Here is a 23,000-nt window from a genome sequence, read left to right as displayed (position 1 = left end):
AGTATATCTGGGAGCTGCACAAGGGGAAGAGAGAGAGAGAGGAGCAGAGAGACTATTTAAAGAAATAATGGCCAACATATCCCAAATTTGAAGGAGAACATGGATCTACAGATCTAAGCTGCTCAGTGAACTCCTAAGTAGAAAAACCCCACTGAGATACATTATAAACAAACCATTGAAAGACAGAGAATCTTTTTTTTTTTAATATTTATTATTTTAGTTCTCGGCGGACACAACATCTTTGTTTGTATGTGGTGCTGAGGATCGAACCCGGGCCGCACGCATGCCAGGCGAGCGCGCTACCGCTTGAGCCACATCCCCACCCCAAGACAGAGAATCTTGAAAGCAGCAAAAGAAAACTAACTCATCACATATAAGGAATCCTCATAAGATTATCAGCAGACTCTCAGCAGAACCTTGCAAGCCAGAAGACAATGGGGGTGATAAAGTCCTGAAATTTAAAAAAAATAATAAGAAGAAAACAAGTAAACTGTCAATCAAGTTTCCATCAAAACTATTCTCCAAGAATGAAGGAGAAATTATGACTTTTCCAGTTAAACAAACTCTAAATAATCTCATAAGTTGAAAAAAAATAATAAAAGGCATCCAAATTGATAAGGATGAAGAAAAATTATCCAAATTATTCAAAGCCAGCCTCAGCAATTGAGTGAAGCACTAAGCAAGTCTGTGAGACCCTGTCTCTCAATAAAATACAAAATAGAGCTGGGGATGTGGTTCAGAGTTGAGTGCTCCTGAGTTCAATCCCTAGTTACCACTCCAATTCCCCGCCTCAAAAAAAAAAAAAAAGAATAAAATAAAATAATTAATTTAACCATGAAGATTGAGAGACACTGAAATCTATAGAACATTCTTGAGAGAAATTAAAGACATAAATGAATGGAAAGACACGTGTGCATGTATTGGAAGAGTTAATATAATTAAGATGACAATACTACTCTAAGCAATCTTAGATTCAGTACAGTCTGTATCAAAATACCAATGTTGTTTTTTATTTTGTTGTTGTTGTCATTTTGCAGAAATAGAAAATCCATGCAGATAATCATATGGAATCACAGGGTATTTTAAATAGATAAAATAGTTTGAAAAGAAACAGTGTTGGAGGACTCATAGTTTCTGATTTCAAATTTTCCTCCATTCTATTGGAATCAAAACATTGTAGTACTGGCAAAAGGATAGATATATAGGCCAACAGAACAGAATCTAAAACCCAGAAATAACCTTCATATATGGTAAATTGCATTTCAACCAAAGTGTTAAAAGCATTCAATGAAGAAAGGACAGTCTTTCAAGAAAGTGCTTGGAAACCAGATATTCATCTGCAAAAGAATGAAATTGGGGCTGGGTGCGGTGGCACATGTCGGTAATCCCAGCAACTTGGGAGGCTGAGGCAGGAGGATCCAAGTTCAGAGCCTGCCTCAGCAATTTATCCAGGCTTTAAATAACTTAGTGAGATCCTGTCTCAAAATAAAAAATAAGGACTGGGTATGTGGCTCAGTAGTTGAGCACCCCTGGGTTCAATCCTTGGTACCAAAACAATAAACAACAACAACAGAAGGAATGAAATTGGACCCATTCTTTATACCATATACAAAAATTAACTCAAAATGGACTGAAGACAGGGCTGGGGTGGTGGCTCAGTGGTAGAGTGCTCGCCTAGCATGCATGAGGCACTGGGTTCCATCCTCAGCACCATATTAAAAAACAAACTAATGTATCCACCTAAAACTAAAGATACATAAATAAATAAATATTTTTTAAATGGACTAAAGACCTAAAAGTAAAGCTAAAAAGTAAAGCTAAAAGCTAAAAAACTATAAAACTCTTATAAAAAAATCTTGGTGGAATATGTTCATGGCATTAAGTTTGGCATTGATTTCTTGTATATGATACCAAAAGCACAAGAAGTAGAAAATTTGACTTCATAAAACTTATAAAAGTTTTTTTGATAAAAGAAATAATCAAAAAAGTTAAGATACCTACAGAGTGGGAAACATCTTTATAAATCATATACCTGAGAAGGAGTTAGTATGAAAAATTTATAAAGAGATCCTACAACTCAACAACAACAAAACATTTTAAAAATGAGCAAAAGGTTTGAATAGACATTTCTCCCAATAAAGAATACAAGCGTATGAAAAGATACTTACCATAATGAATCATTTGGGAAATGCAAATCAAAAACACAATGAGATACTACCTCATGCCTTTTAGGGTAGTATTATCAAAAAGAAAATAAGTGATGGGGAAAGACTGAAACCTTTGTTCATTACTGGTATAAATGATGTTTTCTAGAAAACAGTTTGGCAGTTCTTCAAAAAGCTAAACTTAGAATTACCATATGATCCAGCAATTTTACTTCCAAGTAAATATACAAGAGTAATAGTAGCAGAGACTCAAATACATATTGCATAGCAGCATGGATTATAGTAGTCAAAAGATGGAAACAACCCAACTGTGCATCAGTATACATGTACAATGGAATATTATTCTACTATAAAAAAGAAGGATGCTGTGATATATACTATAATGTAGAAAGACCTTAAAACACTGTGCTAAGTGAGTGAAGCCAAACACAAAAGAAGTGATGCTCTATGATTTCACTTGTATAAAGTGTCTAAGATTAGGGTAAATGCACAGACACAGAAAAGAGATTCGAAATTACTAGGAACTGGGAGGAGGAGGATGAAACATGCCTGCTTAAGCATTACAGAGTTTGTTTCATGTCAAAACATGTTTTGGAGCTGAGCACAGTTGCAAATGTCTATAATCTCAGCAACTTGGGAGACTGAGGCAGGAGTAAGATCCCAAGTTTGAGGTCAGCCTGTTTCAAATTTAAAAATAAAAAGGACTGAGGATATAGCTCAATGGCAAAACTGGGTTCAATTCCCAGTATCATGGGGGGAAAATGTTTTAGGAATTGATAGTAGTGGTGTTTGTACACCATTGTGAATGTAATTAATGCCACTGTACACCTAAAAGTAGTTAAAATGGCAAATTTTATGTTGTATATAGTTATAATTTTGAAAAGTTAATGGAACATACTAAAACTATTATGTTGTCTACTTTAATTGTGTGCTATGTAAATTATATTTAATAATTTAGCTATTTATAAAAGGATGCATTCTGTATAATTTAATTCATTTAAAGTTCAAAACCTGACCAAGTTAACAGTGTTAGAAGTCAGAATAGTGGTTACATTTATAGAAGAAGAAGGATAACATTAATATTCAGAAATACACATATTCATAAAACAGTATGATTAAAGCACTGCTGAGAGATTTTAGAGTGTTTTGGGAATACATAAACCAGTCAATCCATCCTGTCAGGGAAGAGTGTAGAAGTTGGAATAAGCCTCCAAGTAGAGGTGCTGTTATACACAAAGACCAAGAGTCTAGCAAATGCTCCTGCTTGGATTTTCAGTGGCCTGAAATGTTAGACAAGGCAAGGTAGAAGACGAGTTGGAGAAGCAGAAAATGACTAGAAAATAGATAAATTGGGTTAGAATCTTGGATTTAACATGTGGGTGGAGGAGGTGACAGATTTTAAGGAGGGAAGAAATATGGTTAGATATGTATTTTATTTAGATCATAGTAGGTGGGTGTGTAGGCAGTGGGTTTGAAGTTAAATAACTTGCCCAAGTAGCAGTGCTGTGATTTAAACCCAGATTTATCTGATTCCAAAGCTGGTAAGTTTGCCATCAAATTGAGTAGGGAATGAGGCTGTTTTTGAATCCATCAGGTAAGTAGAATGGATATTCAAAAAAGTGAGAGGAGCATTAAAATGTTTCCTGGGTTTTTATTTCTTAAAATCTCTCATTCTTAGGTATTTTTAACAGTTGTCAGGTATTTATTTATAGAAATCCTATAGGTATTTATTTTAGAGAAAAAAAATATTCCTTTTTAAGGGAAAATAAAGAAATATAGTATCCTATTTTGCTCTTTTTATTTTTTTTTATTGGTGCATTATAATTATACCTAATAGCAAGATTCATTTTAACATATTTGTATATGCACATAACATAATTTGATCAATCTGATTCCCTGGTACCCTCCTTTCCCTTTTTTCCCCCCTTCCCCTGATCCTCTTGCTCTATTCTACTGGTCTCCTTTCAGTTAATTATTTTTTCATTAGTGCTGTATAATTATATGTATGAGATTCATTGTGATATAATCATATATAGATATAGTGTAATTTTGGTTGATTTCATTCCTTAATACTTCCCCATGTCCTCCTTCCTCCTTTGCTCTCTCTTTTGGTTTAAGCTTGATTATTCAAACATAAGATCAAAAATTGACCCTTAGGTATTAAATTTGTAAGCTTAAATGTTATGATTAAAGATTGATGATCATGTTTACAACAGAATAAAATGTTTTTTAACTAAGTAGGTTAAGTGGTTCGTAAGAATATCTAAATAAAGCATGAACTAAATGAACTTTGAAAGGCTCTTAAATTTAGATGTTATAATGTAAATGTAACGAACTTTAATGAAAGAACTACATATCTGCCATTTTCAATAATAACAATGATCAAATAACAAGGTCAAAAAGTAATCGAAAGTACAGATATAAAGGTTTATAAAACTAAACGTCTCAAATTATTTTTGTTTCATCTCTAATTTCAGCTAATTTATTATTTCTTTTGTAGGCCTACACAAGTGAAATGGCAGCTGATGGTAGCTAGTTGTTTTAGAAGAAGTGGTAAATATTTTGACTTTATTCATTTTTTATTTATTTTGCTTCTTTCCTTCTTTCAGTTAATTTTGCATATAAATGTGTTTAAGTTGCATGTTTTTTAAAAACACTAGCTTTTTAAATAACTATATGTAATTAAGCATTATATGAAAAACATAATAATTACTGCATATTACAAAGGTAGGTATTGTTTTTCTTTTTGTTTTTACAGTATTGGGGGTTGAGCCCATGGCCTCTGCCACTGAGCTACTTCCCAATCCCTGCAAAGTAGATATTAATTATGTATTCCAATACCTGTCTTAAAAATGGATTAGTTCTCAAAATTACATGTAATCATTTTCACAAGTTAGCTACAGAAAAATAAGTATTCTCTTTATATTTTTTAAATTTTTCTTTATAGTTGTAGATGGACGGAATGCCTTCTATTTATTTATTTTTATGTGGTGCTAAGGATCAAACCCAGTTAGGCAACCTCACATGTGCTAGGCAAGTATTCTGCCACTGAGCTACAGCCCAAGCACCAGATTCTTTTTATATTTTCATTTTCTATTCACATGATTCTCAAATGCCATGTGTATTCACCCAAATTTATAATAGGAAAAGTGTCTCACATCTGAAAAGCATAAGGAAAACTCAGAACTAGAACTAGACACTTTTTAATACCTAAAATCACTAGATATCTTGGTTTATATTTTCTGCTACTGCTTTTATTACATTCTGTGCTGACACCACAGAGATGACAATAATTTTAGAAAAACTGTGAAGTGAATGACTTTGCTTAAAATATCTGAAATTAAGCTAGGAGATTGATGTTAACAAATTTATAATCGCTCTTATAAAATATAAAAATGACCCAGGAAAAGATAGTCTTCAATTCAAAGGAAACACAAATTGTGAAAGTGTTGACTGTGTATTCTCACTCAGTTTTGTAGGAGGTGTCTTTATCTTTGAGCACCTTCAGTATGGCACCAGAGAATGTTTTATACACACTCCAGTATAAGGCTTGATGTATAACATTACTATAATCCTACTGGATATACAATTTGTACTATATACGTTTTATTTATATCAGTGTGAGTTTCCAGTTGTCTAGATTCATTTCAATGTCAGTCATGTAAAATGTACAAAAACAAGCTCTTCTGACTACTTGAGTTATTGAAGTGCAAGGTTAGAAGGAACAGCATACATTTATTAAGAATTTGCTATATGCTACATGTCTCCTATCCCTAAATCATTTAGATCTCACAACAACTTTTCAAAAATTAGAATAGCCATTTGTCTTACACAGTGAAGCCTAGAGAGATTTTTAACTTGTTTGATGAGATTTTAGGAAAGATCTTTGACCTAAACTCATTTTTCCTATTTATTACTGCTACACGAAGCCACATTTTTTATTATGAAAAAAATTGCTTTCAGTAGACTTTTTAATGTTTTAAAAAAAATTACCTTTTCCTACTAGATAATGACATTGAAATTACTATTAGTTTATCACAAATTATTTTTAATTTATCAGTTGTTCATTTGGAAAAATCCTTTTTCAGAAATTGAATGGATCTTAATTTTAGCCACTAAAATATTTATTTTAAGAAGTAAAATGAGTTCCAACCATTACCCATTTGCTTCTGCTCTAGCCCTTTTAAAATTTATTTTATCTGTACATTTTTCTCTCACAAGTAATAGTAAGAATGTGTGTAGCCTGTGGCAAATATGAAGGCTTTCTGCCAAACCACAAATGTGTGCAAGCGTATTGGATTAAAATTAATATTTTGCCAAATCCTATTGATTTGTATAATTTGCTAATGTATTATATTTTTTTATTTATAGGTAACTACCAAAAAGCATTAGATACTTACAAAGATATTCACAGAAAATTTCCTGAAAATGTTGAATGTAAGTGATCTTACATTTTATAACTTTGAAGGAACAAGATCGATCTCATATTTTAGTTCTAATATAAAATTACATTTGCTTCAGTAATTACATACAAAAATGTCACCTGTGTTTTCTGATACATGTATTTAATGTTTTTATAGAATCAGAAAATTTGATTATGTAAATATGTATTTTTATAGAATTTAATTATTGATAGATTTTTTAATAGAATACTGAATTCTCTTCAGTAATAAACAAAATATCTCAAGTTTTATGAAATTTTTTGAGAATAAATTTTAACTTACTGAATTTTTTTTTTTAAAGAGAGAGAGAGAGAATTTTATTATTTATTTATTTATTTTTTAGTTTTTGGCGGACACAACATCTTTGTTTATATGTGGTGCTGAGGATCGAACCCGGGCCGCGTGCATGCCAGGCGAGCGCGCTACCGCATGAGCCACATCCCACCCCCTAACTTATTGAATTTTTAAAGTTTATAAACTGTGACATTTTAACTGTTCATTTTCATATATGATGTTTTGAGGTTGAAAAAATACTTTTAGAGTTTATGAAAATAGAATATTAATAGTCTTGTTGATGCTGATAGCAAATGATTTTTAATTTTTTAAAAAAATTTATTTATAGATGGACACAATATCTTTATTTTGTTTATTTTTATGTGGTACTGAGGATCGAACCCAGCACCTCACATGTATGAGGCAAGCGCTCTGCCACTGAGCCACCACGCCAGCCCTGTTACTTTTAATTTTAAAATATTATTTCAATATTTTATTTCTCAGTGGTAAATTAGATTTGTAGAAAATATTCATTGATTTCTCATCTTGTTACACAATAGATTTCGTGCAAACTTTATGATAATGTGAAGTATTACAATAACAACAAAATCAGGATAAAGAAAAAGAGAAAATACCTAAATTCATTTACTGTGTGTACTCATTGAACTGTATTTTTTGCCCTGAATTGCCTTGTATACAAAGGAAAGAGAAGAATTAGTTATATAATATTATTTTATGAAGAAGTACAAACTAGTTCCTTGAGAAGAAAACTTTCCAATTCTTAATTGTACTTGAGACACCAAGACATGTAGCAGATAATCATCAAAAAATACAGTAAATACTTCAAAAACATCTGCATCAAATGAAACAACATGTTTGAAAAGACTACTTTTAATTTTTTCCTTTACTGACAATGAATACAAAAAGGCACATTACAGTTTAATGGAAATAAATCTGTCCTGAGCTGAGTTTTCTGATGACCCAGACTGAATCAAGGATTAAATAGACATTCTGCATGTCCCTTAATTATATTTCTCCATTTGTCTTTTTTTTTTAATTTTTTTTGAGAGAGAGTGGAGAGAGAGAGAGAGTGAGAGAGAATTTTTTAATATTTATTTTTTTAGTTTTTCGGCAGGCACAACATCTTTGTTTGTATGTGGTGCTGAGGATCAAACCCGGGCCGCATGCATGGCAGGCGAGCGCGCTACCACTTGAGCCACATCCCCAGCCCCTCTCCATTTGTCTTTTATTTTAGCTTTTATTAGCTCTACAGTAGATAGCTCAGCTGTGATCTTTGGTAATGGTGCAGAATCAAGGTATTCTTTAAGGCTATTTAGAAGTAGATTTATAAACTCATAGCTGTATGCCAGTCAGGAAGCAGGCTACAAGGAAATTACTTGTAGAATTCTTTGAAAGTACAGACTTCTAGCCCTACCTTCAGATTGTCATTTAGGTATGCAGTGAACCCCTAGGCATCTTATTTTTTTACCTTAATTTTCATTTTAAAAGCATTTGATGTGATTTTTTGTTGTTGTTGTTGTTCTTTTTAGATATACATGACAAGAGTGCATTTTGACATATTAAATATATATATAAGGAGTATAACTTCCATTTCTTGTGGTTGTACATGATGTGGAGTTACGTTGGTCATGTATTCATATATGAACCTTGGAGAGTTATGTCCCATTCATTCTACTGTCTTTCTTATTCCCATCCCATTCTCTTCCCTTCCTTCCCCTTTATTTAATCCAATAAACTTCTATTCTTCCCTCCCCACCTTTATTGTGTGTTAGCATCCATATATCTTTGTGAATGGGATAGTTTTCCAACTTTCTCAGAGAGAACATTTGGCTTTTGGTTTGGGGAGTTGGCTTATTTTCACTTAGCATGATAGTCTCCAGTTCCATCCATTTACCAGCAAATACCATCATTTCAATCTTCTTTATGACTGAGTGATATTCCATTGTGTAGTACCAATTTGCAGTCTCACCAGCAATGTATAAGTGCACCTTTTTCCCCACATCCTCACCAACATTTACTGTTACTTGTGTTCTTGATAATTGCCATTCTGACTGGAGTGAGATAAAAATCTCAGTGTAGTTTTAATTTCTCTAATTGCTAGAGATGTTGAACTTTTTAAAATATATTTGTTGACCGATTATATTTCTTCTTCTGTGAAGTATCTGTTCAGTTCCTTTGCGCATTTATTGATTGGATTATTTGGTTTGGGGTATTAGGTTTTTTAATTCTTTATATATCCTGGAGATTATTGTTCTGAGGTGCAAGTGCAAAGATTTTTCTCCCATTCTATAGGCTCTCTCTTCACATTCTTGATCATTTCCTTTGTTATTAAGAAGCTTTTTAGTTTGATTCCATCCCATTTATTGATCTTGATTTTTCTTCTTGTACTTTAGGAGTCTTGTTGAGGAATTCTATTCCTAAGTCAACATGTTGGAGAGTTGAACCTGCATTTTCTTCTAGTGGATGCAGGGTCTTTGATTCTAATGCCTAAGTCCTTGATCCACTTTGAGTTGAGTTTTTGTGCATGGTGAGAGATAGGGGTTTAATTTCATTTTGCTGCGCATGGATTTTCAGTTTTCCTAGCACCATTTGTGGAAGAGGGTATCTTCCTCCAATGGATGTTTATGGTGCCTTTTTCTAGTATTCAATAACTGTATTTTAGGTCTTCTATTCTGTACCATTGGTCTTTATGTCTGTTTTGATGCCAATACCATGCTGTTTTATTACTATAGCTCTGTAGGATCATTTAAGGTCTGGTATTGTCATACCTCCTGCTTCATTTTTTTCAACTAAGGATTGCTTTGGCATTCTGGTCCTCTTATTTTTCCAACTGAATTTCATGACTGCTTTTTCTATTTCTACAAAGAGCATCATTGAAATTTAAATGGGAATTGCATTAAATCAGTGTAGCATTTTTGGTAGTATGGCCATTTTGACAATATTAATTCTGTCTATCAAAGAACATGAGAGATCTTTCCATCTTCTAAGGTCTTCTTCGATTTCTTTCTTTAGCATTCTGTAGTTTTCATTGTGGAGGTCTTTCACCTCTTTTGTTATATTGATTTTCAAATATTTTTTTGAGGCTATTGTGAATGGGATAGTTTTCCAAATTTCTCTTTCAGTTGATTTGTCGCTAATGTATAGGAATGCAATTGATTTGTGGGTGCTAATTTTATATCTTGCTACTTTGCTGAATTCATTTATGATTTCTAGATATTTTCTTGTGGAGTTTTTTGGGGTCTTCTAAATATAGAATCATGTCATTGGCAAATACAGATAGTTTGAGTTCTTCTTTTCTATTTGTATCCCTTTAATTTCTTTCTTTTGCCTTATTGTGCTGGAGTTTCAAGGACTATGTTGAATAGAAGTACTAAAAGAGGGCATCCTATTTTTAAAGGTAATTCTTTCCATTTTTCTCCATTTATAATGATGTTGGCCTGGGATTTAACATATATATCTTTTACAATGTTAAGGTATCTTCCTACTATCCCTAGTTTTTCTAGTGTTTTGAACATGAATGGATGCTGTATTTTGTTAAATGCTTTTTCTGTATCTATTAAGATATAAAATTATGTGATGCTTTAAGTCTATTGATGTGATGAGTTACATTTATTGATTTCTGTATGTTGAACCAACTTTGCATCCTGGGATGAACCCCATTTAATCATGGTATACTATTTTTTAAAATATATTTTTGTATGTGATTTGCCAGTATTTTTGCATCTATGTTTTTTGGGAATATTAGTCTGAAGTTTTCTTTCCTTGATGTGTCTTTGATTTTGATATCAGGGTGATACTAGCTTCATAGAATGAGTTTGGAAGGATTCCCTCCTTTTCTATTTCATGAAGTAATTTGAAGAAGATTGGTGTTAGTTCTTCTTTGAAGGTCTGCTAGAACTCTGTTGAGAATGTCTCTGGTCCGGTGGTTTTCTTTGTTGGTAGGCTTTTGATGGTATCTCTGTTACACTAGAGAACTGGTACTTTAGAGATTACACAAGAAGAGAGCGCGATAGCAGTGATAGTGCTATAAAAATGGAGCGACTCAACAGTCTGGCAGGCTGAAGAGTTTCTCAGCCTATCACTTCAGACATTTGAGATTGTATAATTCTGGGTTATGAGAAGCCATCCAGTAGATTTTAGGATTTTTGACAGCATCCATGACCTCTATGAACCAGATGTGATAGCACTTTCATCCCCAGTTATGAAAACTGAAAATCTTCAAACAAGGCCAAATGTCCCCTGAGGAGCAAAACTGCTGCCAGATGAAAACTACTGCTGTAGCCACAGCCCTTCTGCACAGGGTCCGGGCAGGGAATACCTTTAAGCAAGGCCAAGATTTTTCCTTTATAGAGAATTTCAGAATTACTCTAAAAATTAAATGAAAGATTATATGCCATAAGAAATGTTCAACATGATTTTGACCTATACAGTTTTCAATACAAGTGTTATCAATAGACTATCTTAACTATAGCTTTAGAAAAATTATATTGATACCTGTAGCATGTCTTATTTTTAGCTGAGTAGTTTCAAATGAACCAAACAGGATAATTTAGTTTTAAAATATATTCTTCACTCAAAAATTGGCCTGTTCTATAGACTGCAGATGGTATTCTACATTTCATAGGACGTTCACCAAAATAAATGATTTTTATTTTACATTAAATATCCTAAGACACACTCTTTGGAACTTAGGCAGATAAGAGAAACAGTTGTGTGTTATTTGTAGAAAATACAAATTACCAGGGGCTGGGGTTGTGGCTCAGTGGTAGAGCACTTGCCTTGTACATGCGGGACCTAGGTTCGATTCTCAGCACCACACAAAAATAAATAAGTGAAATAAAGGTATTATATTCAACTACAACTAAAAAATAAATATTAAAAAAAAGAAAACACAAACTACCTTCTACTTTCTTATAGAAAATACAAATTACCTGTTAATATAAGTGTATACAAAGGCAATTTTTATAGTAGTATGTGGGCACTTTAAATTATTTTAGTCTTGATTCTTTGCAATACTTTAATGGTCATAAACTGGTTATTTATGTACAAATTCTTGAGTGACTACTGTATTCTAGACACCATTCTACTAGCATTGTCGATGTGGCATAAAAAAAAATGGACTGAAATCCTTGGTGTCGTGGTTTGTATTCTAGTGGGAAAAGAAAGACAATAAAATTATTTATTTAGTAGTCATAAGTGCTGTGAAGGAAACACAGGTAAGTAGGTAGAAATATGGGAAAAGCTAGTGTTTTAGACAGGGTGATCAAGGGAGATCTTTCAGATGTCCAGGGTAGCATTTGAGCAGACATGAAAAGATAGAAGGAAGCAAGACACTAAGACTTGGAAGTTCATTTGGTCAGAGCACAGTGGACCTTGTGATGGAAGAGCAGAAGGATGAGTCAGAGGAGGTGGGCTGTATGAACAGACAGGATATATGTTTAAATAATTGCCTGTGTATACACATATCTTAACAGGTAATGTGTATTTTCTACAAGAAAGTAGAAGATAATTTGTGTTTTCTACAGGTCCTCTCAGGCCTCATATCAAGACTTCAGGGTGTATTTTTAGGGAAATGATAAACTACTGGAGAATTTTGACCAGAAATGTAATATGACTTCACAGAGCATCACTAAAAGTAGGATTAACTCACCCTCCTGTACTTTAGGTCCAGATCAAAAGATCATTTCAGCTGCTGTCTGAAGAATAAACTGGGGTGGGCAGATTCACATGAGAACTCAAAGTATTAGCTTGGACTCAAATGATAAGAGTGGAGATGATGAAAGTTGGTCAAACTCTGAATATGTTTGGAAGGTATTGGTGACAGCATTTTCTGGCCGTTTGGATGTAATATGAGAGAGAGAGGGGTCAGTGGGTAGAGAAGTCAAGGATAACCCCATAGATTTAGAAGTGGGCAACTAGAAGGATAGAGCCCCTATTCACTGAGATGGAAAACTGGAGAAGGAGCAAGATTTAGAGAAAAAATTCAGCTTGTATTAAACATGTTATGTTTGACCTACCTCTTAGATAGCCACGAGGATCTGTTATTTGGTCACTTAAAGTTGGGGGTCATCGGGCTGGGGATGTGGCTCAAGTGGTAGCGCGCTCGCCTGGCATGCGTGCGGCCCAGGTTCGATTCTCAGCACCCCATACAAACAAAAATGTTGTGTCCGCCGATAACTAAAAAATAAATATTAAAATTCTCTCTCTCTCTCTCTCTCTCTTTCTCTCTCTCTCCTCTCTCATTCTCTCTTTAAAAAAAAAGTTGGGGGTCATCAGCATATAAATTTAATGTGTTAAGTATGTTTTTTGTGTTCTTCTGTTATAATATGTATTCTCTTTATTTTGTTTTTTTTTTTAATGTGGTGCTGAGAATCGAACCCAGTGCCTCACGCATGCTAGGCGAGTGCACTACCACTTGAGCCACATCCTCAGCCCCTTGTATTCTCAATAATATTTTTAAATTAAGTGTGTGTTAGCTTTAAGCCTTCCCTGTTTCTTTATTCATTCATTTATTTCCCCAAAATTTTTATCAGCTATTTTTTATGTGCTAGGAATACAATTTATGTTAAGTCTTGATTTTGGCTTCCTAGGATTCACTAATAGTCAGTTGTCTGATATAGTATAACAGTTAATTGAAAAATGTCCAAAGTGCTGTGGAAGTATAGAGCCCTTAATTTTACCAGTATCAGGAGACAATTTCCATAATTAGGTTTCACAGAGGAAGTGACATTTGAAGTAGCTTTGAAGGTTACAGAGGCTTTACCAAGGAGGTAAGGCAGAAACAGGCATTCCAGGTAGAAAAATAGCATTAAGAAGAACAAGGAGATTTAAGAATGTAGATTCTATTTTAAAATGTATCCTATTTCAAAAACTGTAGCAGATGGAACATATGTTTTCTTATACTACAAACAAACTAAAAAGACATTTTCCAAAAATTATAAACACAAAGAGATAATTAAATTTGGGGCAATTTTAAGGACATTTTCTAATTAGCAGATTAGAAATACTGCAGGGGTAGGTAGGCAGTGAAAAATTCAACAAGAAATAAATCAATTCATAACACAGAACTGCAGGAAATACCATGAATTGGAGACATTCAAGAGTGGGAGGTGTGTCTACTGGTGCTGAAAGCAGAAGGGTTGACTAAGAATTAGTGTAAGGAACAGCTTGTTTCCGAATCCCCTACCTAAATTGTACAGCAAGAAATTGGGCAAAATGCAGTGAGGTGGTTGGTGGGTGATGTGGTGAAATGTACTTAAGAGTTATTTAATAATGTCAAAATGATTAATTGTAAAAGTAGGAGAAAGAGAAGAATAACTCGGATATTTATGTGGATAGTAGGAGATAAAGTGAGAGAAAATGCAGGGGAAAAAAGAGACTTTAGGGGAAATGATGATGTCAGTTTAAGGTAGATTTTCTTTGAGGTATTGCGGATGTCAGGTAGATTTATCCATTCTATTTAACTTTAGCAAAGTTACAATAATGCGTAGAAAGAAATGTAGTAAAAGCTGAGGAGAAATGTGTAATCTGGAATTATAGGTTAGTTTTAAATGATCTACAGATACAGTTGAGGTTTACAAAAGGAGAAAACTTCCTAGGGGCAGTTCATAAAGTAAATATGGAATAACCAAGTGTGGAATCCTGGAGCACACTAACATTTAAGTGAAATAGAGGAAACGGTAAAGAAACAGAAAAGGGGAGTCAGGAAGATAAGCCAAGGGAGAAGGATTTCAAGAAAAGACATGGTTGTTCATGAAGTAAAAAACTAAAAGAATTGGCAGGAAGCCAGTGACTTTGAAAGATCTTCAGAGAAGTAGTAGCGGTAGAAACAGAATCACTGTGGGGTGGAAATGTGAGTGGAAATTGAAGTAATTGACCACTTTGTGGAATTTATATTTGAAGGAGTAATGGAAGATGAAATCTAAAGAATGTAGCAGAATCCAGGGAAGATTTTTCTTCAAGAATGTGAAAAGGTGAACATTTCTGTTGGATAAGGGGAATGATCCAGTAGAAAAGGAGAAATTGAAAGTATGCCCAGAGAAGCCATGGTGATGGAAAAAGATGTTTGAGGGAATGGAATTTACCATACAGGCTAGATAGTTTAACTTTGGAAAAATGCTAGAGCATTTCTCATACAAGAAAATATTTAACAGAATACTAAAGCACAAGAACGGTTTATCAGTATCTTTATAGACCAAGAACAGGACAAAGCCCAAGGTACGTTTTGTTGGCAAGTACAGGTTGGAATAGATTGCTCCTTGTTTCAGCCCAAGTAATAAGAGGGGATGAGAAGTCAGCAGGGAACTATGAAAAAATGTGCCATTGAACAAGGAAATATAAATAATTTTTATAACCCAGAGAAAGAGTTTAAAAAAGTATTATAGTAACTAGGAGAAGATGCATATTTGGTCCCTTGTAATCCCCGCCCCCTCTTTTTTTTCCTCTGTTGGCAGTGCTAAGGGTAAGACTAAGTCAAGAACAGACAAGCAGAAAGTCAAAGGCTAAGGTGAAATAGGTTGATATCAAAAAAATGGGGGTAATACTAAGAGTATGATATATAAGAAAGGATTATAGGGAAACTAAAAATGTATAATAGTTAAATTCTAACTAAAGGCAGTAAAGAGTAGAAAATCAAAATTAGTAATTGGAAAACTGATAATTTATCCCAGAATGTGGAGAAAAGAAAAGAAAAAAGATTAAAGAATTTAAGAGTTGGATAGATTCAGAAGACCAGGAAGATACAATATAAAAAATAGAAGCACTGACAAAGAATAAAACAGAACAGTTGAAATAAAAGCAAAAGTCAAAGGCAGAATATAAGAAATATTCTATAATAAGCACCCCCACCACAAAAAAATCTTCTGTCTGCAAAGAAAAATAATTTGGATAGCTACCAGCCACACTAAATACCTAAGGCAGTAGAACAGTCTTTACCTCTGCATGTAAATGCAACAGAAAGACATTCTTAGATATATGGAGGCTAGAAAATGTACTCATCTCTCCTCAGCCACAAAAAGTCGTTTTGAAAACTTAGTAGGAGCTCTCTGGAAAGCTGACTCAAACTTTAAAGCTCAAAAAGGGAAATAAATACTTTTATATCAGAACAAGTCAGAGTCAAAATTAATTTAACTGTAGATTAACTAAATGAAATTTTCTAGAGTTAAATGTAGGTAATTATAAAATATAATTTAAGAAAGTTGTGGTGAGGGTATAAATGAGAAGAATGCTATATTTCTCTTCATTTATGAGGGCATCATAAAATACCTTTGAAATCTTGATACTGATAGGAAAGATATAACAATAACAAGCTTCCCTATTGTGTGAGCAGCGTTCATCTCTTATGGGAGAAAAAGCAATTAGACTTCTAAAATTCTACTCATAGTAGAAGTTAATACAGTTTCAGGAAGGCAGAATGGTAATATGTATCAGGAGCCTAAAAATAATCATAAAGTTTGAATGCCAGTGAGTCCACTATTTAATAACTTAAGGAAATAAGAGAGCCTCAAAAAATTTGAAAACAACATTCAGAAAAGTGAATAAAATTATGGCATATCATAAAATATTCTTCAGATATTAGAAACTATTTTTAATATAACCTGAAGTTATTCTCTTTGTAACTGAAAAAATATAGGAAAAATACATATTTTAGTTTTGTTTTATCTACAGGTATAAGACAAAACTTTTATTTTGTTCTTTATACCTCTACATTTTAAAAAATCTTCTACAATGATCTGCATTGCTGTTGTATTGAGGGAAACAAATTATTTTAAAACTAAATAATAAAAATATTTAAGGTAATTGAGACCATAAATGGCAGAAACCATTTTCATTAATGCAAAAACAGAATCATTGTGGTTTTGGTTATTCATAATTTTGTTAATTTTGTAAACTCAATCTTAAGTACACCTGGCAGCAAATCCCAGAATAGCATAAGACCTATAGCAGGTGAAACTAAATAATATGTCACTGGTGATTAAGTATATGTATGTATGTAAGTGATAAAAGAAGTTTTCATCATTGTTTTATGCATTGAAATGATAAACACAGAAAGCTCAGGGATGCATTTATGGGACTGAACAGAAGAACAAATAGGCAGAGGCAAGATATTGGGATGTTCTGATTCCCCACTTCTTAAGTGTTCATTTCTTTTTTTTTTTAATTGTTTTTATTTTTTAAATACCAGACAGCGGAATGCATTATGTGATGTCCATAGGTGTTCCAGCCTTTGCTAATTACTTTATATATATTTGATGTTGACTTTTTTTTTGCATTCCCATTGCTTTGCACATAATGTGAATAGTAGTTATTAAAAGAAAAAATTAATGACAATAAAAAGAAAATATATTACTAATTTTTATTATTATTGTTATTTTTATTATATGTACAGACTGTCTGCATTTTGTAGCCTACTCTCCCTTACAGCTGTTTACATGTATTTATGAATTGCCCTTTAGCACATAAACAAATGTTATATCTGCCTTGTGAGTTCTCACCTGGCAGTGTCTTGAGCCATGTTTCTTCTAGGATCTGACAGTTTAAGGACAAGGCAAATGGAAAGGATCCATTATATCCCCTCCAAGGGAGTCAGTTCTCCAGCAGTCCAGAGATTGTAACATGTAATTATTTTTCAGGAGTAAAAGAAAACACTATGTGTGCTCATCATTTTTACCTCTTTCCCAGAAGACTGAGTTCATTTGTTGGCCTTTTATCACTATACGCATTCTTCCCTAAATCTATTTTTTGCAATTTAGGTCTGCGTTTCTTGGTTCGCCTCTGCACAGATATTGGATTAAAAGAAGTTCAAGAATATGCCACAAAACTCAAGAGATTGGAAAAAATGAAAGAAATAAGGGAACAGTTATCTCACATGGACTGAAAATCGTTGTCTGTTCATTTTCAAAATGTCATCCTGCTATAGGTAAAAATATGACATTAGTAGCTTCTGTCAAAAATCAGAGTTGAAATTTTCTTCTGCCCTGTCATAAGATGAGGAATAACTGAAATTTTGTTTTAGGATAAAATTCTATCAGAAGTGGGTTTCTAATAGAAGAAAGAAAACTGGATTCTGTGTAGTCTTTAGTGGAAAGCTATTAACAAATATTGTAAATTTCCACAGTATGATATAACTTACAGGTTAATTTGAAGGCTTGTTTTAATTGGAGAGTCCTGCATCCCTTGAGAGGCAATCACTTGTCTACAACAATAGTCATTTTTCCTTAAATATTTTTAATATAATGGAGTTTGGCTCTGAGAATAACTTTAGCACACACTGAAGCATTTTTAAGTCATTTCTATATTCTGTACAGTATGTAGAATAGCAGTGTTCTTATTTTACTACTTTAAAGAATCATCTACAAAGTTTGAGCCTAGACTATTTAAAAGTTTAATGTGGGGGTGGGGATGTGGCTCAAGGGTAATGCGCTCGCCTGGCATGCGCAGGGCGCTGGGTTCTGGGTTCGATCCTCAGCACCACATAAAATAAAATAAAGGTGTCCACCGAAAACTGAAAAATAAATATTAAAAAAATTCTTTAAAAAAATAAATAAATAAAAGTTTAATGTGAATTCTGAATATTTCCTTTTACAGAAAAAGTAAGTTCTTGAAACTGATATTGCTATATTAGAAAAAATTCTAAATAAGGAATTAAATTACTTTTTCTTAAATTGTGAAAATATGCTGACAAAGGACTTTTTAAAAATAAAATTATCTTGGATATAGAGAAAATCTAAATTCTGTTTTTGTTTTCAAAATACAATTGTTGTATTTGATTTTAAGATGCAGTCTTATGGTCTGGGGTTATGGCTCAGTGGTGGAGCGCTTGCCTACATGTGTGAAGCACTGGGTTCGATTCTTAGTACCACATATAAATAAAGTCCATTGACAACTAAAATAATATTTTTTAAAAAAAAGATGTAATCTGATAATTCTCTTGTAAAGGTATCCAGTTGTAAAAAGATTATGGGCAAACAGATTTTTTTACTTTAATTAAACTCTAAAATATCAAGTTGGTTTAAAATGCTAACGTAGGGTATATATTAAAATGTGCTATAATGGCCAATATAATTCCACATACCAAATACTAATTAATTAGATAACTTGTATGAAAGCTTTGTAAAATGTAAACTGACATTAACTGAAGTTCAAATGATCATAATTGTCATAATTGCTATTGAATGTGTTTCATTAATCAGAATCAAAAATGAATATATATATATAATGTGTATATATATATATATATATATATATATATATATATATATCTTTTTTTAATTATTAGAGCTTTATGTGTAGTGGTTGGGTTCATCCTCATACAGATGTTGATTTTAGTTCATGATCCCCCTTTTCCTTCCCATCCTTTCTCCCTTCTATATTTCAAACCTAGAATGTTTTTTGGAACTCAGTTCATTATCATGTAAAATTCTCTAATATAGAACCCTAAATGTGCAGAGTCAGATTTTTCAGACTTTACAAGTTTAAGGATTATTAGTTTTAAACTGAAGAAGAACAAACTACTACAAATAGGGATCATGCATAACACACTTCTTACGATTTATAACCTTAAGATGGTATATGCATTAGCGCCTGTGATTTAGTAGACTTCTAATGTTGACCTCTTTTTTTTGATACCATATTGTTTTACTCATAAAGGTACTCTCATGTATAAGGCCAATCTATAAATTTGAATTATGCACATAATATTATCAGTATGGTAATCTAATAAAATCTAAGCTTACACAGTCCCATCTATTTTCAGATTGCTGCAAAATGCAATCAGAATACTACTTATTTTTTCTTTCATATGTAATTGCATTGGCTGTCCAAAGGAAGAATTTTGTCAACAATTTATAAACTAAAAGAAAAAATTTTTTAAAAATGGATGATGTTTTCACTTTGCAGATTCAGTGAAGTGTGGTTTTGGCTTCAAAAACTGGTTTACTTAAATCAAAATTTACAAAAATTATGAAAATATATTCACTTGTTAAATATGTTAATTTAGCACAAACATTAAATTTTTTACAAAGCAAAAATTTTAACTTTAGAAAACAGATTAAAATAATTTGCTAAACATGTTTAATCAATATAGTAATTTTGATCTTTATGAAAACCTTTTTTTGTGTTGACCTCTTAAACAGTGAGATATGGTAGCCTTTTAACTAACTCCTTACGAACTTCTTTGCAACCAGTTCACAAAGAATCTTAATGTAAACTTAGGATTGATTTCAGAGAATTCCTGGGAAATGAGCTTGAAAGGACTAAGATGAAAGCATCCTCCTTTAAGTAGAATTACTTCTTAAAATTTTTTAGCATTTACCATTAACACAACTTTCCCACTCTTAGTTGTATCATAGTTGAATCAGTAGAGATATTGTTCTCTCCTTCTGATTTTTATAGGGTTTGGGTCCAAACTTTACCTTTTCTTCTTCCCTTATCCTCTTTGCTTTATTATAGTCTCTCTATATAGTTTTGTTTTGTTTTTTTTTTTTTTGAGAGAGAGAGAATTTTAATATTTATATTTTAGTTTTCGGCAAACACAACATCTTTGTTTGTATGTGGTGCTAAGGATAGGACCCAGGCCGCACGCATGCCAGGCGAGCGCGCTACCGCTTGAGCCACATCCCCAGCCCCTCTCTATATAGTTTTTAAACTTTTTTTTTAATCTGACTACTTTGGACTAATATTCATAAGTGCTAATGAAATTTATTATATTTTAATGAATAATGTCATTGAAACTTTTGCTTTCCATTACTACTTAGACTCCTTATTACTCTTCCATTAAAATATTTATATGTTCATTAATCAGGTTTTATCTATTATTCTCATACACCTAGAATCTTTTTATATTCATCTGTACTTTGAAAAATAAAACAACCAATTTTTGGTAAAAATAATGTTTTTTTTCTGAGAATGTATGCAAAAAGGAATTAGAACTTGTGCTTGTTAATTATTAGCAAGCCTTGTTTTCATTGGGATGGTATAATTGTTAGGGACAACTATATTTTAAGAAGAATATTTAAGGGGTTGAGGGTGTAGCTCAGTGGTAGAGTGCTTGCCTAGCATGTGTGAGACAGTAGGTTCAATTCTCAGCACCATATATAAAGAAAGAGAGGAGAGAGAGAAAGTTCCATCAACTACTAAAAATATATATATATTAAAAAAAAAAAAAAAGAAGAGGCTGGGCATGGTGACACTCCTATGATCCCAGCGGCTCAGGAGGCAGAGGCAAGAGGATCACAAGTTCAGAGCCAGCCTCAGCAATTTGGTGAGGTGCTAAGCAACTCAGTGAGTCCCTGTCTCTATAAAATACAAAATAGAGCTAGGAATGTGACTCAGTGGTTGAGTGTCTATGAGTTGAATCCCTGGTACCTGCCACAAAATAAAAAGGAAGAATATTTAAAATACCTGGGAACAAATCATTTTCAGGGACCACCCTCCAGGAATTTTAAAAATATCCATTTTTCTACAAATAAATGTCTTATTAGTTACCAATAAATGTTTTATTAATTGCAAATAAAAACTAATATTCTACTCACTAAATAATTTCCTAGTGGCTTTATAAAGACTGCTTTAGTAAACTTACATGACTTACCCTTGATATAATTAAACTATCCAGTGTTTATCTCCTTACATCTCTCTATACTTATATGTACTTCTTTGCATAATAATTTATCACTGGTCTCATTAAAATTTATGTAAAACCCAATGCCACTTGGATATATCCTCTCATTATTACAACTTTTCCTTAGTATTTCGTGCTCGAAGTTTCTTATACCTTAGTCATTGTGGGGGGAGGGGTTCTTTTGAGTTATGCATGACAGTAGAATCCATTTTGACATAATTATGCAAGCATGGAATGTATCTTGTCCTAATTCAGACCTTAGTCTGTCTTTGGAATTAAAGTCATAGTCCAAATCTACAAAGTAGTAAAATAAACATTGAGTCTCTCTTTTCAATTTCCTTGAAATCTACTTGGTTTCTTGGACTTCATAGTCAGTGGCATTTTCCCTTTTCTCCCTTTTCCTTAAATTGTTCTATTCACATTTAAGAGTTTTTTCTATATTCATTATTGCATCATAAATAATAAAAACATAAAAACATTTTCTTGAGGTTTTTCTCATCTAAGTTTTGCTTATAAACACGGTCAAGGGGGATCAATGAAAAAGAAAGGTCCTAGGAAGAAGAAAAGAGGCTTAAAGAGAAAGAATGCACACATATCAAGTAACTCTTGTCCATCCCATTTCTATTTGTCTTTCCTACATAGTGAGCCTATGTGGCAATACATTCTGTTTCCTGGCCTATGTAGGGTATAAAACGTTAATTATAATGCTAAATATAATAAACATTGAAATTTAGGATTCTCTCCTTTTCTAAAATTGAACCTAAAGCTTCCTGTTACCTTTTTTGTTTATTTCTTCTTATCTTTCTGTTTCTTGTTTAGAGTAAATCCTGATGCAGAAACTTAAACATTTTTCCTATATAATTAAAATTTCTTCCAAACATTATTATTAATGTCTATATAATAGCTTATTATACAGATATATCTAGATGTATTTAAACGTTTTCACTTTGTTAGACAATCAGATGCCTTTTTAATATTTGATAATTTTCTATGATCAGTCTAGTTTTCAGATGTTTCTTGTTAAAGTTTGTGGCCCAATGATTATTTATAGGTGAGCTCTTCCATGTAGTTGGGTTGAGATATTTTATGAAATAATCATGTTTTGAAACCAGAGATTTTTCTAAATAATAACATCCAACCTTTATCTGGAGCTGCTACGGAACACAGAAATGACTCTCAGTTTTTCTGCCTTACTTTTCTCTTTCCTTCTGCTGGTAAGGTAGAAATTTGGCAGCAGAAAGGAGAAGCCGAAGTGAAGAACCTGGGTAACATATTCCTGAGTAATGTTAGCAGTCTTTGTTTTTCTAGTAGCAGCTTTTTCATTAATTCCACTTTATTACATCTGCTTAGCTAGATGAAATTAATGGGGGCCAGGGATGTTACCTCAGTGGTAGACTGCATGCATGAGGCCCTGAGTTCTGTCCCCGGCACTGCACAAAATAACAATAGTGGCATACATTTGAACGCATAAGTGCAGACACT

The 23,000-nt window shown here is 32.8% G+C and overlaps 1 protein-coding gene across 1 annotated transcript in view; it reads left to right on the top strand.

The window, feature by feature from the left end:
- The window catches only part of LOC143411815 (intraflagellar transport protein 88 homolog), a 50,228-nt gene extending 32,451 nt beyond the window's left edge, over positions 1–17,777 (top strand). Inside the window, exons 9-11 of the mRNA XM_076872695.1 lie at positions 4,666–4,718; positions 6,537–6,602; positions 17,653–17,777. Coding sequence (XP_076728810.1) covers positions 4,666–4,718; positions 6,537–6,602; positions 17,653–17,777 — 244 coding nt within the window. The remainder of the gene's footprint in view (positions 1–4,665; positions 4,719–6,536; positions 6,603–17,652) is intronic.
- Positions 17,778–23,000: the final 5,223 nt, after the last annotated feature.

The sequence above is a fragment of the Callospermophilus lateralis genome, chromosome 12, assembly GCF_048772815.1.
Source record: "Callospermophilus lateralis isolate mCalLat2 chromosome 12, mCalLat2.hap1, whole genome shotgun sequence".
NCBI lineage: Eukaryota > Metazoa > Chordata > Mammalia > Rodentia > Sciuridae > Callospermophilus > Callospermophilus lateralis.
Note: the sequence above shows the minus strand (reverse complement) of the source record. Positions and strands in the feature narration are given on the sequence as shown.